At 42.1% G+C, this 14,483-nt stretch overlaps 1 protein-coding gene across 4 annotated transcripts in view; it reads right to left on the bottom strand.

Annotated features, from left to right (window-relative positions):
• PPM1L (protein phosphatase, Mg2+/Mn2+ dependent 1L) overlaps positions 1 to 9,381 on the bottom strand; it is a 110,500-nt gene extending 101,119 nt beyond the window's left edge. Inside the window, exons 1-2 of one of the 4 annotated variants that reach the window (XM_030494912.1) lie at positions 7,052 to 8,242; positions 4,576 to 4,622 (exon numbers count right to left, since the gene is read on the bottom strand). In XM_030494912.1, coding sequence (XP_030350772.1) covers positions 4,576 to 4,605 — 30 coding nt within the window. In that variant the 5' untranslated portion in view covers positions 4,606 to 4,622; positions 7,052 to 8,242. Of the gene's footprint in view, positions 1 to 4,575; positions 5,043 to 7,051; positions 8,243 to 8,436 lie in introns of those variants that run through there. The other 3 variants (XM_030494910.1, XM_030494913.1, XM_030494911.1) reach the window with 3 other exon arrangements.
• Between the last annotated feature and the right edge of the window lie 5,102 nt (positions 9,382 to 14,483).

Below are 14,483 nucleotides of genomic sequence, written 5' to 3' on the forward strand. Positions count from 1 at the left end.
TTATTTCTTGAAGGTGATCAAGATAGTTCACATAGATCAGGAACAGCTTTGCCATCTAAATATCAGGCCTTTTGGCATAAATGGGCAGTTATTTAAACTGCAATTTGCACTCTCACCAGTCTCACCTACTTACCTTGACTTGAGTATTTACTAGTATTAAGTGTTCAAGGCCAGGTTGGATGGGGCTTTGAGCAACCTGGTCTAGTGGAAGGTGTCCCTGTCCACGGCAGGGAGGTTCTGTCCCTGCCCATGTAACCCAGCCCATTCTACAATTCTGTTCTAGCATGCGCAAAACTTTTTTCTTGCAAAGTGCAATGAAATGTATATTTTTTTAAAGCTATGCTGTTTTCAAATGAAATCTCTACATTTGACAGTACATTTTAAACCGCCTTCAAAAAAATGCTAGCTGAAGCGTTTAACACTAGCTAAAAAGTACAGGCACACAAACAGCCCAAAAGAAAGAAATTCTCCACCTTGTTGCAACTACTGATTTTGCATACAACTTACAACGGCCCAGAGATCACAAGCTGTCTGTATGGACATCTGTGTCCGGACAGAAACTTCCTTTTGAACTTGCCTTAACTGTAGCCTTATACTTGTTGTCTTATCACGTTTGGGGTGAACTGAAACTCTATGGGGCTAACAAAGACAAACGGTCATTAACTCTGCATGACCTTCTTTTACAGTGAAGATCTCTTGGGCTGGCCATGAGCCAGAGAAACTGGTCTATCCAGCTGGAGTGGCATCTGGTAACAGAGTCACTGATGGTGAACATTGATGATAACATGAACCTGACTAGGAAGTCAGCAACCAAAGGGAACTTGTAGTTATAAAAGCTGTTTTAAAGTAAAAAGAGCCTCAATCATACCTACTCCCTGTTTCAGAAGGTGGTGGCACAGGGTATACATTCCCAAACTTGTTACAGAGGTTTTCAAAGTGCAGCATGCATGCACTCTGCTAGGAACACACAGATCATTTTAATCAGCATGGACGTGCCACATGGTATGAGCAGCAACAGCTCGTATTACTGCTTGCCTTTGGCATCCTGCCTGAGATACAGGCTGAGCACCCCAGCACCCCTGTACAGCTCCTCATGGGTCTGCTCAAGTCGTAGCACATGCAAGGACTTACCCAGTGCAAAGACCCAAAGGCTGGCATGGGCATGGGCAAACAGAGCACAGCTTGTTGAGGTAGAGTGTCCCCTGAATGGATGAAGCATGAGGATCATGCAATGCTCAGGTGCAAAAGCATGGTCACAAAATTGCCTGGACAGCAGGGGAACAGGTGTGTCGGTGAGGAGGCCTGCTTTGTGAGACACAGAGTAGGGAGGATGGCGATACGGTCCAAAGGGCAGCTGAGTTCACTTACATTTTAAGGTTTTAACACATATTACAGTGAAGAAATGGAGCTAGAGGCATATGACTTTCTGTGTATAATTATAGAAGCTGCTGCCCTTAAATTAGTTTTGAGAACTCTCCTTTCAAGGGCATAGATTCAAACCAAAGGGCACTACATAAGAAGTATATAAGCATTTTGTTCCTTTTTCCAGATCTATCAGTATTTATACTGTGCTTAAAGTGAAGAGCAAGCCCTGAACCTCAAGACCCAAGAAACATTAGTGCTAGACACCTTTGGATTGCCTCTCATAAAATCATAGACTGGTCTTGGTTGGAAGGGATCTTAAAGATCATCTAGTTCCTGGCATGGACAGGGACACCTTCCACTAGACCAGGTTGTTCATAGTTCCATCCAACCTGGCCTTCAACACTTCCAGGTACGGGTCATAAAAGCTGACCAATCTCATGCATGACCATTTCCAAAGACATCAGCATGTCCAAAAGCTCCTGGGGATGGGGGAAAGGTGAAGCACTGTCTGTAGTTTCAGTTTGGTGAAGACAATAACTGTGTGCTGAGGAAGTGTGTTAGACGGGACAGGGCTGAAGAGTCCTAAGAGCAAGGAGAAATTTAGAAGTGCCAGATCCAGGGCAAGGGAACCCAGCAACTAGTATGCAGCCACCGCAAAACAAGTATCCAGATGCCAGGAGATGGTTTTAAAAGTGAAACTGCCAGAAGCCAGAACTCAACTTTAAGGAACAATTTACACTATAAATATTTGGATCTCTAACAACTGGGAGGAAGGAGAAACACTACTCTGGTCCGAAAGAGCTACTGAAAGCATGACACTCTAGACAGAGCTAGAGCAATCTGCTGTTTTAAATGACCCCACGACAGAAGAATCCAAATGTTCTTTTTCTCACACTGTTACACAAAAAAAAAGTCCAAGTTCCTGACCTGCAGAGCAGAATTGATTAAAATCCTACTGCCCAAAAACGTATTAAATGTGCATATTATTGTCCAGGCTGGACACTAGGTTAAGCAGGACTGGCTAACAAGTTTTCACCACTGCTTATTTTGTGTGGTAAGCAGTATCAGTAACATAAATCAGCACATTTTTAAGGAGTTTAATATGCTGCTCATTTCTAAGCCTTGATCCATCTGATCTCTCTTAGCTACGTAAGTGATTGCTTATGTATCTAAGGACGTGGCCCCAGCAGTGCTACCGCAGGGTATCAAGTTAAAAAGTGTCGGGCACTCCAAGAACTGCGGTCTGAACATTCCTATTTGGTAGCTGTGAAATATCCTCTCCATCTACAGCAATGGATAAGTCGCTGAGCATCGACCACGAAGCAAGAGCATGCACACAAACGCTTCCTATGTACTCTGAGTTACTCAAGTTCTTAACGGAAACTTAAATGACTTTCATAATCTGAAAGTACCTAAGAATCAAAACTGATGTAATTAAACCAGTGGCAATCCGTTGGCTGCCTGTGTGCCCAAACATGGAAGCACTGATCCAAGCTAAGCTGGCAAACTGCATTTAAAATTAATTGACTTTTTGATTTTTATAAAAATTGAAAAAGACTCAATCCTACACCAAATGATACAGCTGTTAATGGCAGCGATGAGTTCCTACTCCCGATTACATATTTTTACACCATTTTAATCAATTTTAAGTCACAGTTTTGTGCAGCAAATGAGCATGTAGTGTAGACCTAAAAATCAGATAAATGTAGTTTTGTAGGATGAAGATCATAACCCTGTAAAATGATACCCAGGAATCAAAACTTGGATAAACAAAACAAAATGACAGAAATGTTCCTATATATCATTTTGGCTTATATTTTAGGCCACTTGTGGAATTTATAAACAGATTTGAGACTTGCATATCAACATGACCTCACCTACGTAAATATTTATTCAAACATTTAGGCACTTTACAGAGGATTCTGGATTAGAAACTGAAGGAACTTACTATAAAAGGAAAACCATCCTAGCAGTTTCTTTTTAAAAACTGCAAAGCCTGAAAGATTTCACCTTACAACTAGACTATGACATCCATAAAAACTCAAAGCTGTTGTTTGATTTATTCTTATGTTTTATGAAACCTCAAGCCATTAATCCCTAATGGCCTTTATTCAAAAGTATGATAGATACATTTTCATCACTAAGTTTGCCTAAGTAGTTCAGCGTCAGAGGAACAGGTTTAGAATTAGAATTAGCAGATCCAAAGGAATTTAGAAAAAAAACCTAACAAAACTGTTAGCTTTCTCTTCTTTTATCACAGCATGAACACCTTCTGCTATTAGGATCAGAAACTAAGGAAAAAGAAAAAAATCAAAGATCACCAAAATAAAAGTATTAGCTCATTAGTACATATTTGGTAGAAGGCAAACATTATCTTCCAACTGTCAGTTAGCATTTCCAATTAAATGGAACAAATTTCCCCTTATCAGTGCCTGAAAAGATGTCCATCATCATAGCACAGCCTACATGCAGGGGAGCTCATGGTTGTGAAGGGTTAAAAATCATGTTAACTGGTATAAGCACAAGTGTACAGACACTATGTCCTACTCTGACAGTGCGATTTACAGCTGCTCTGCCCAAATTCTCACACTTCCGTAAATTTATGTTTCGCCTTCACTGAGGACTAGAGTCATCCCATATTCATGAAGGAGGAGAATATGCACAAGAGCATATTTCAGCATTTCAGAAGTTCTCTTCTCAACCTAACCTCCCAGCAGCTTGTTTGTTGCGATGGGGCCGGAAGATGACAGCAAGTTCACCCCAATGAATCAGGGAGGAATTAATCACGCTTTCAGGTACCTGTATTTTAAATGCACAGCAGGCTCATTTAAACACAGCTGGCACTCTGCCCTCTTCTCCAAGCCTTACCTCAGCATTCACATTTCCATAGTCTCAGACAAGGACTCTCACCATTATCTTCTGACCTTTTCCTTTTATTTTTGTCTTTGTAAGTTAATCAGTAACCAGAGACTTCTGCCAACAGTTTCTGCTACTGATTTCAAGGTCCTGTGGCATGCAATGCATTATGTGATTCTGTATGTGGTTACAAATATTAGTCATATATACAGCAAATTCCCTCCTTTCACATTTAAGCTACTCAATCTTTCCTTACACTATAAAGAAAAATAAAAAGGTGCATTTCACATACTGCACCACTATATCAGCAACTCTAAAAACCAATTATATCATGCAAAATGCTCTTATCCATACCTGCAGATCATAAGGGACAAGCCTTGCCATGTTCCTATTTAAGGAGGCTAAAAGAAATAAAAAGAGCAAGACATTTTTTATGAGACAGTTACTGAGCTTTAATTTCCCCCCATCATTATCCATATCAGTTTATGACTGCAAACAAGCGCAGGCAGCATTTAAGGTACTATTACTATAATTATTTTTAAAGTCTTTACCTCATAGGGTTACGAAAAAACAAGGATATGCAACATAGCCATAACCATAAAACTGCAGATGGTAGCTGAGCTACTTTGTTCTTGTCTAATAATGAAATCTCATTAAACCGAGTGTTTCAACCTTAAATATTTGAGAAAAGAACCCGTTAGTAAATGTTAGTTAAAATAGTCAAATCATTCTGATTAAGCAACCATCCTTTTCTTTGCTCAGCTTTCAAGTTCTTTTTGTTATTTTATCATTTACACAGTTTGCCACTTCTCCAGCTTCCAGTCTAGACAGCCTCGAAGTTTCTAAATAAAGCAAAAAGAAGAAAAAAAAAAGGGGGGGGGGGGAGGGTAAGAAAGAAAAAAGAGGTATTAAGCTATCTTTAAGCCTTGTAAAGAAAGCGATGGGAGAAAAGTCTAATACTTTCTTCTCGTCTTTTTTGATCCTAAGTTAGATTACCTTGAAGACTCCTTTGGCCAAACTCATTCAGAGAGACAGCAGGCAGAAACTTTTCTTCACTCTTTCCAAGTCTACTACTTTGCCTTGTACCTGTTCTGCATTATTACTATTATTCAGTCTTCAAGCAACAAACTTTTTACAAAAGGAAGGCTGCACTAACCACCATGTATCGAGTTTTGTCTCTGAAATATTATTGCCTTTCACAAGGTATTGCAGCAGCACACCAGATTCTTAGCTGTAACACAGAGGATTAATACTTATTTTTGCATATTGCTTTCTCATCAAGCCAGCCACAAAATAAAAGCAAATAGCTGCCAGCCTATTCAAGCTAAAATTGCAAAATAGAAGGGGAAATGACACAACAGAAAAGAAGAATTCATGTAAAATGTTGGCAATATTTAAGCAAAACTCAGAAATCTTCATAAATTAGCACTACACAGTAAGTGGTATTTCTTGTATAATGCTTCTCTATTTTTCCACTTCAACGTGATATGGGAGGAAGTAGTTAATGGAGACACACTCCCTTGTATTTAGCTGGAAAGAATTAATCTAGCATCTCATTTGTGGTATTGTCTGTTTGGAAAAACAATTCTTCCCCATATAGAACAGTCTGCTTCACATGTAACTCCAGAGGTTAGCAGTTCTTTGTTCTTTAAATACACATGAAGAAATTTAATGGGACTGCACGTGGAAAATTTAATCTTCACAAAGGCTTTGCTACATATGTAGGTAAAGTGCTCTACAGAGTCATTTATCTTAAAAAAACCCAAAACACCAAAAAAACAAAAAAACCCCAAAACCAACACCACCCCCCCTCCAAAAAAAAAACCAAACCCCAGACATCCAGCAAACCAATTCAAATAGAGACCTGAAATTTAGTATTATGTACTACGGATTAAATAAGAGCATTAATTTTTCCTGTTTCTTCTCCCTCCCCTCTTTTCTACTCAAAACTACAAAACCTGTCCAGATTAAACCCCATTTTTCTTTTTTTTTTCCTGTATTCACAGCACATAGTCCATGCTCTTCTGCTCAGTTTTACATAAAATCTAAAGCTGGAAACTAGTTATGTCCCCAATGATTAGGCACTTATTTCTGTAGGAGTAAAGGCTACTAAGAACACCTGAGAATTGCATTTGAAAGATAAATAAGAGGTACTAGATACATATAATTTTTTTAATATTAACTTTAGTAAGGTTTATGGAAAGAGATCTGCTAAACCTTTCAAAACAACAGGCCTTTTAAAGAAAGGCCTCATACTTTGCCACTGAAACAATTAGAGCAGGTTCTAAGGAATCAGAATACAAAAGACAAATGAGCTTTCCACAGATTCAGTAATATCATTAATATATCCTATTGGTGTAATGCTAAGATCCACAACAAAACAAACAAACAAACAAGCAAACTATATATATATAGGGCACATTCTTGTTTTAGCTATTCTCTGTCAGTTTTGGATTATTTAATATAATGGGTTTGCAATCAAGCGTGAGGCAAGATACATATATGATACCAAATTAATGAAAGAAATAAGATCGCTGTTTCACAATGCCAGAGTCTAAGCATGTGTATCATACTCATATCTGTAACAATCTCAGAATACTGTTTAATAACATGACACAGATATTCCTGCAAACTTGTTTCGGCTAATCAGTTCAGACAAGGAAAACTGTCAGTTTAAACAAAGGGGAAGAAGGCAGTAGACAGAGCACAAGCACCTCCTGTCCAGCTCCTCCGAAAACAAGAGAGCCAGATGCACCAAACACGCTGATCAGAGCTAATATTCTTTCAGGAGAAGATGTGAAACCAGTTTGCAATACACAGACATTTCTACCTGCATTCCTCGAAGGCCAAGGATAGTGGCTGGCACAAGTACGCCAGTACAAGTTGGCACGGCTGCGCCCCAACTGAAATCAGATGTAAACAGGAAAACAGGGTTCAATGACAACCAGAAATTTTTATGAAGCCAACAATTTTCACTGTCCGAAGTTTTTGCATTATTTTAAAGGGGTCAAAATGCTGGACACTGCAAGACAGCAGTAGGACACATGACTGGCTCCATTTGCAACCATGTAGGCAGCAGAAAAGCAGCTTTTTGATTACGTGCCTCAGGCCTGGATTTTTTAGGCAGCACTTACAGGTTCAGAGCAGCACCCTGTGCTCCACTAGTGTCTGGTCACTGCCAAGGCTTTTCAAGGAAAGACTGTGACTCCTTGATCTGTGAAAGCAGCTGGAGGAACACCCAAGCTTTCTCGCTGCCTCACTCGTCATTGGCAGGAGCAGTTTTGTGAAAAACTTCACCATTTCTCCCCAGCTTCCATCACCCCAGCAAAACCTGGAAGGTTCTCTCATACCCAGCAGAATGGCTGCTTGAGCTAATTTGTCACACAAGGACAAATTCTTTGTCCTTTCCCACAGTTATGAAACATGTGCTTTGTGCTATACAAAAAGCTACGTGGCAGCACCATGATCCCAAATAAAGGAGAAGCTATAGTTGCAGCATTTGTAATCTGTAATAAACGAAGCATCCCATCAAGCTGTAACACTAATTACACAGCACAACCTGAAGGAATCACCCTTCCTGAAAAAGTTAAGAGGTTAAACACCAGAAAGTTTCAAAATGACAGTTTTCCTGGCTTTCCACTAGGGAGGGAATAAGTACAGCACAGCTGTAATGACTTAAAATCTACATGCAGTTCCCAAACACTTGAGGGTGAATTCCTGTGAAGACACGTTTTACGCACACTGGCTTTAAGAGGACTGCTCTCTAACTGCTGATGATGAGTCCAGCTCCTGACAGGAGGGGGAGACCAGCTCCGTGCCAAAATCAGATCACACCACACTTCGCTGTAACAAAAGATGACTCCAGGGAGTCTGTGCTCATCATCGTTATTCCACACACGTAAGAGCCACCTCCAACGGCTTTTACTTCAATTAAACCTTTACTACTGTAAAGGGCAGACAGGGTATAAACACATTTATATTGCACTGACCGTGGAATGAGAGATAAAGGGAACAGAGTATCCTCAACCCCTATTTAGAGACTCGTACCCTCCTCCCCACCCCCAAGAAACAAGGAAAGCCCCCCCCAAATGTCTCAAGATAACCACACAAACCTGTCAGGTGAGAACAGATCCATCCCTTGCCCTGTAATCATCCACCCCTATCCCCCCTTTTTGCTTTTTGTGCCCTTTTACATTTTTCCAGCTGAGCACTTGCCTCTCCTCCATGCCCATCAAATATCCCGAAGATAGAAGGGTGAGTCTTGTTCACCAGGTCAGTGATTACTTCGAACCTGTCCTCCATGTGATCCCTCCGGCCTTGGATGGAGTAGACAGCCACGTTGTGGCTCTTGAACTCCCAGGTCTTGGAGAACTCTGCGTCCAGCACGTCTAGCCCCCCGAGCCTGTCATTCTGCATGATCTCGGCCACCTTGCCCTTCACCATCTTCACCGCATCCCTGCTGGACTTAACAATGGTTTTCACCTCATCCGTGTGGAAGAAATAACTCCACAGGGCCAGGCTGATGCACAGCAAGAACAGGGTCTCCGGTCTAAGCAAGAAGTAACGCATGATCCGACCCAGCAGAGACAGCAAAGTCATTGTATCCTCTATCATTTATTATCGAGACCGTGTATCCCCACACCATGCAACGCGCACCCGGCGGCCGGGGTGGCTCTGAGCCAAGGCAGCGAGTCAGTGCATGCTCCTCCGCTGGAGTCCCGCGCCCGCCGCTCTCTCCTCCCGGCGGCGGCCTCTGGGGGCCGGCTCCGCGCACCGCCGCTGCCGGGCGGCGGCCACCGGCGCGTCCCGGCCCCGCGGCGCCCCGTGCCTCCTGCGGAGGGGCCGCACCGCCAGGAGCGGGGCGAGGAGCGTGGCCCGGCTCAGCGCAGCGCGGCGCGGCTCGGCTCCGCAGGCTCCGCCAGTGCCGCACCCCCGCGGCCGCGTCTCCCCGCAGAGCCTGAGCCCGCCGCGGGCACCCCTAGGCCGCTGCTCCGCCTCAGGGCCCCGCGGGAGGCCGCCGCGCTTCGCCGCTCTCGCAGCCCGGCCGCCCGCAGCGAGGAGGTGCCTGGTAGGGCCGCCCGCGGGTACCTGTCTCCCGTGTCCCCCACGCCTTGCGCCGTCCCTCCCCCGGGGCGGAGCGCCGCTGCTGCTGCCACCGCCTCGCCCGGTCCCCGCCGCCCGACTACAAGCCCCGGCGGCCGTCGCGGGAAGCGGGGGGCGCTGCGTGGGCCGGCGCGAAGGGTTCTGGGGCTGGTAGTCCGGCGGCGGGGCTGGGCCCGGGGCTGTGTGCGCGGGGTGGGAGGTGGGCCGGGGGCGCTGCGCAGCCCCTCGGCTGCAGAGAGCCCGGGCTCCCCTCCGGAGGAGCACCGGGCGGCAGGCGCTGAAGTGCAGCTGGCCCTATCTCCAATGGCGGGATGACCCTACCCTGCCACCCTGCTTCTGCCGATAACCCGAGGCAACCGAGACACGAAGTAAGGCTGAGGTTTTGCTGGAGGGTAACCTTACAAGACTATCAGGTAGCGTCCAGGTACATCCATGGGCATGCAAGCGAATGGGAACCAAAGCAGGAGTTTCTCAATTATTAAACTGATGGTAGAATTTGCCTGGACAGCATTTGAATGGAAACCCCCTAATATTCGAAAGCATTCTTTTTTTTCTCCAAGCCATTTCTGTAAACCATCGGTTTTCTGCTAACTGATAAGGAATGAAAATTGCAAGCTGTGAGGGTGTGAGCACAAGTTGGCTGGAATATAAACAACAATTCGGCATAGCGCCCAAGCTGTGAATGAGCCGAAGTGATTTTCAGCTGAGTGGCAGGCCAGGTGTTCAAAAACTGACAAAATTATTCAACCAACCTCAAAGAGTATGACAGCTGATACAATATTCAGCACGAGTGGTGTTGAAAATGAATTAGCAAACCACAAAACCAGTCTGAAATTGTGAGTGGAAAATACGATAAACTGCCTTTAGCCAAGGCTGAGCGTTTGGGTCTACACCTTCCAGTCTTCCAGCAGCTTCCACTCCCTTGGGACTTCGTTAACATTGAAGTTACACATAAATGCGCATAAACTAATGTTTTGCTAGTTTTCTTAAAGAGCATCTTAAGTAAATTACATAAACCCGGCCCTGGTTAACACAAAGTTAATGATTTCAGCTTTTTTGTGTCTTTGATTCTTACATCCTACTCTGAGAAGCAGGAACATTAATTACAGATGTTGTCTACAACTGATACTGCTTTAAATCTCGGAGGTACATCACACTTTCTCAGTACTTCAAAGGACTGTCCAAAGTAGTACATTTCAGGGCTGAAGAAACACTTACCTTTATTATCTTCCCACCTATCACTGTCCGCTCGAGTTGAGCTTCAAGCTCTTTACCTGAAAGGCCAAAACATGCGCCCACAAGTTCAGTGGTCCGGCAACAACACAGTCGTTGCAGCATCTGTGGCTTATGATGCTGCTGGAATAGCCAACTGAACGAGTACTCCCAAGAAACAAGACTAAATGCGACAAAGGGGCTAAAACAAGTTACACCAATGAAATAATATTTTTGTTACTACAAACTTTGTAGCTGCATCTAGCCTGAAGTGTTTCAGTCAGACTAAGTCACCATTTTGTGAATAGAGCTTTTCTAGCAAAACTTTTTGGTTTAAACAAAGCCTGTTCTGTCTAAACTGTGTCTTTGCATGCCTGGGACACTTGTATTGCAACACAGATCCCTCAGCTCAGTCAGTTTGTCTTTGTGTCTGTGCCCTTAGCTAATTTCTTCTCCCTGGCTCTGTGCTGCTGCAGCAATCCCCTTTGACTTGTTCATTGTACTGGCTGAAAGCTGTATGTGGCTGCTAAGCAAAGTTGGCTCTGTAATGATTGTGTTTGCTTTTAATAACTGTATTATGGCTTCTTTCAATTCTATTGAATTTTGTGTTTAATGGCAGATAAATGTAAAAATGCAGAGAACATGGCTCACTACTGTCAACTAATTCATTGTTGATTTAACTATCATTTTAATGGCATATAAATGTGTATATACTGTGAGGGAACAGCGACATTTATGAAAGTTGTGTTTTCCTCATGGCAATTTGAATTCAGATTATGGAATTGCGAAGTGAAATAAAGCAGTTTCAAGCCAGAGATTGCACAAATCACTCCTCCAGCCACCAGTGTGCATCTCCTCATTGTTATTTCAGTTGATGAGGTCTAGTACCCATACACTGTCCAACAGTTTTCTCCAAAGGCATGCAAGATCCTCTCTGTGGTAAATGCCCACAGAAACAGAAGCGGCTCCACACTTCTTTGGAGGAGTCCATTAGCAAAGTGATTATTGTTGCCTATCTTCCATTGCATTATGCATATTTTATACTGCAAGAGAATTGGAGTGGGTTCTAAAAGCATCTCAGCTGTGAAAATATGATCTGAAAGGCTCTGCAGCTGCAGAGTGTCCAAAGCTTTCCTTTCTGAGCGGGAGCCAGATGAAACAGTAGGGTACAGGCAAAGTCTTGTTCCAATGAACAGATGCAGTGGGGCAGCAGCTGTTGTCGCAGTGGGACCACCTCAAAGTGATCCATGTAAGTACTCAGACCTTGAAATGGAACTGTCCACTAATTAAACACTAAAAATGCAGGTATTAAGTACATGTTCTACACCAATTTACCGTTAAGTGCAACATTCAAAGCAACATTGAGACAGCACAGTAGGCTAATGAAGAGTGAGACAACAAACCCACCTACAGGTTTCATTCTGCATCTTGTGATGGAATCATGCACCGTTTACTCTAGCAAATCTCCCCAGTGACGACACAGAGCTTTGAGACCTAAACGTTCTTTGAAACACTGCAAATCGCTAATAAAAAATCATAAATATTTGGGATATCAGTTGTTATCAAAAGATTTCATTTCGGCTTTATTGGGGATAGAACTCTGACTTTTGTTCGTTTGTGAAAGGAATGAAAAGCAATCACTGAGTCAGCTTCTCAAATAAACTTATTGATTACATACGATGTAATGACTCGCACATGTGGAAAACATTTCTTGCTCAACAGCTCCTCCTACTGCTTACACGTAGCATGAACGGATCAAGGCGTAATTTGTTTTCATGCATTGGCTACAGAAGCAAATAATCTGCTAATATAAACATGTATTCATTGTCTATTTAGTGCTATAACACACAAGAATTACGTCTATGTTGCCTCATATGGAATAAAATGAGAAATTATTTTGCGTCCAAGAGAAGAAAAGCAACATATAGCTTTCATTCATAGGCAATATTTATGGTACCCAGAACTAAAATACAGAATAAGATATTGGAGAAAGCACTCACTTTTTGCTAGTCTGCACAATACTATCACTGTTAGCATTACAATTTATTCCTTAGAATAGAAAAACAATGCTTTTGATTGTAAGAAGTCTCACTTTGTAAAGATATTTACAAGGATAACTTAAAAATAACGATTTCATTTACTGTAGTTGCAAACTGAATTTACTCTTATTTTACCCCGGGGAAAAGCAGTGAAGATGCAATACTGAATAGGTCATCAGCTTTGCTGCACAATTTCACTAACACAAAGCATTTAGTTTGATGGGAATTTCCTTGTAAAAACACTACCAGAATCTGTAAAATTTCTATTCTGCAGTATTCTCTGGGGTGCTAAAATTTTGAGTATGCTTCTGTTATTATTTATTGTATTCTTCTGTCTATTTGAAAAGTCTTCTGAGGATTTTCAGATTCAGTCAGTGCTATCAGCATAAATCAGAAGTGCACACTAATGTAGTTTACTGCAGGCTAGTCCTTTCACTGCAGGTCAGAACGCTGAACCTTATATCAGAATATCCACAGAAGCTTACAGAGGCACCTCCCTTTCTTTCTGTTGATGTATAAAATCATAATAGAAAAAATAGTACCAATGATAACTATAAAACTGGCTTTTTGCATGTCAGGAATAAAACTGCAATGCAGCAAAATATTTTGTGCTTTCCTTTTCAAATGTTTTAAATAAATAAATTTTAGAATTTAAGATTCTGTCTGTCATCATTCAGGATGACACACAGCTCTCCAGAGGAATAACAGTATAGCAATATCATGAACTGTCTTCTGCAGTAGTTTTGGTAACAGGTAAATAAAGTTCAGCTTTTCTGCCAATGATTTTTATCCTTTCTTTTGATCTCAGTTGATATAAACAATACTTTCTAACAGTGTTTCCAGAATTTTATGTTGCAGAAAATGCCAAGCATTACAGGTAAATTCTGCCTTCTCCCAGGTAAACCCATGAGAAATCTTATAGGAATTTTGCTCATCTTGCATCTGCATTGAAGAGGAACATTTGCAGATGGGGAATGAAAATAAGAATTTTCCACACAAGTTGCTCTTTTCTATTTTCCTTGATTCTCAATTCCCATTCCTCATTACAGTGCATTTTCATGTGTAAAGTCTGATTTTTGTCTATTTCCTGGCAACACAAAGTGACCTTAGTGTCAGTGAGAATGAGAGTCACAGGATGCAGGGAGATTTCTGGGAAATTGAGAGTCATGTTTTAACAACATCCTCTATTTTAACATAAGATTCTGCTATGGAACAGTGTGCACCAAACCATGAAGTGAAGCAGTGTATCACTGTGCAGCCGAAGCACATCCTGGATACATTGGGAAGGTTATACGTAGACAGGTACCTGCATACAGGCAGATGACATGAGAATGGAAAGCCCAGACCTGGCTTGCCAGTGGCAGAGTATATAATTTCTGATTGTAAGTAGATGATTTGGTGTAAGTTATTCCTGAAACTAACATTATTTCAAGAAAACAAAAATCAGTGTAATTTCCCAAGTAAACTAAGGGGTGTTTCTTATTAGTGTTTACAAGTTCTTATTTACTTTTAATATCAGAGCCAAACTCTCCTGTGATACACACAAGCAAGAAAAATCTAACCAGGGATTACTTCAGCAGGAAATTATGGGGTCTGTCAATTTACAGAACCTTGCACTAATACAATTCTGGTATTACAATTAAAAATTGGCTAGCATAGGTGAAAAGTAAAACATTTTTCTAACAGTGACCTCACAATGCTGACGTAAAGACAATCTGCAACTGGCATAAGGAAGTGGGATGGAAAGAAGCTGACAGGAATATGATGTGGTTCTGGTCTCAGTAGCTGTACAATTATCAGGTGATCCAAATAAAAGGTCCACAAAGAAACTATAACACTGCCAGTGACAATGAAATGCAAATGAGAAGCTGAAGCTCTGTTCCCACTGAAGTCAGTGTGAGTCTTTGC

Source organism: Strigops habroptila, chromosome 8 (assembly GCF_004027225.2).
Source record: "Strigops habroptila isolate Jane chromosome 8, bStrHab1.2.pri, whole genome shotgun sequence".
NCBI classification, from domain to species: domain Eukaryota; kingdom Metazoa; phylum Chordata; class Aves; order Psittaciformes; family Psittacidae; genus Strigops; species Strigops habroptila.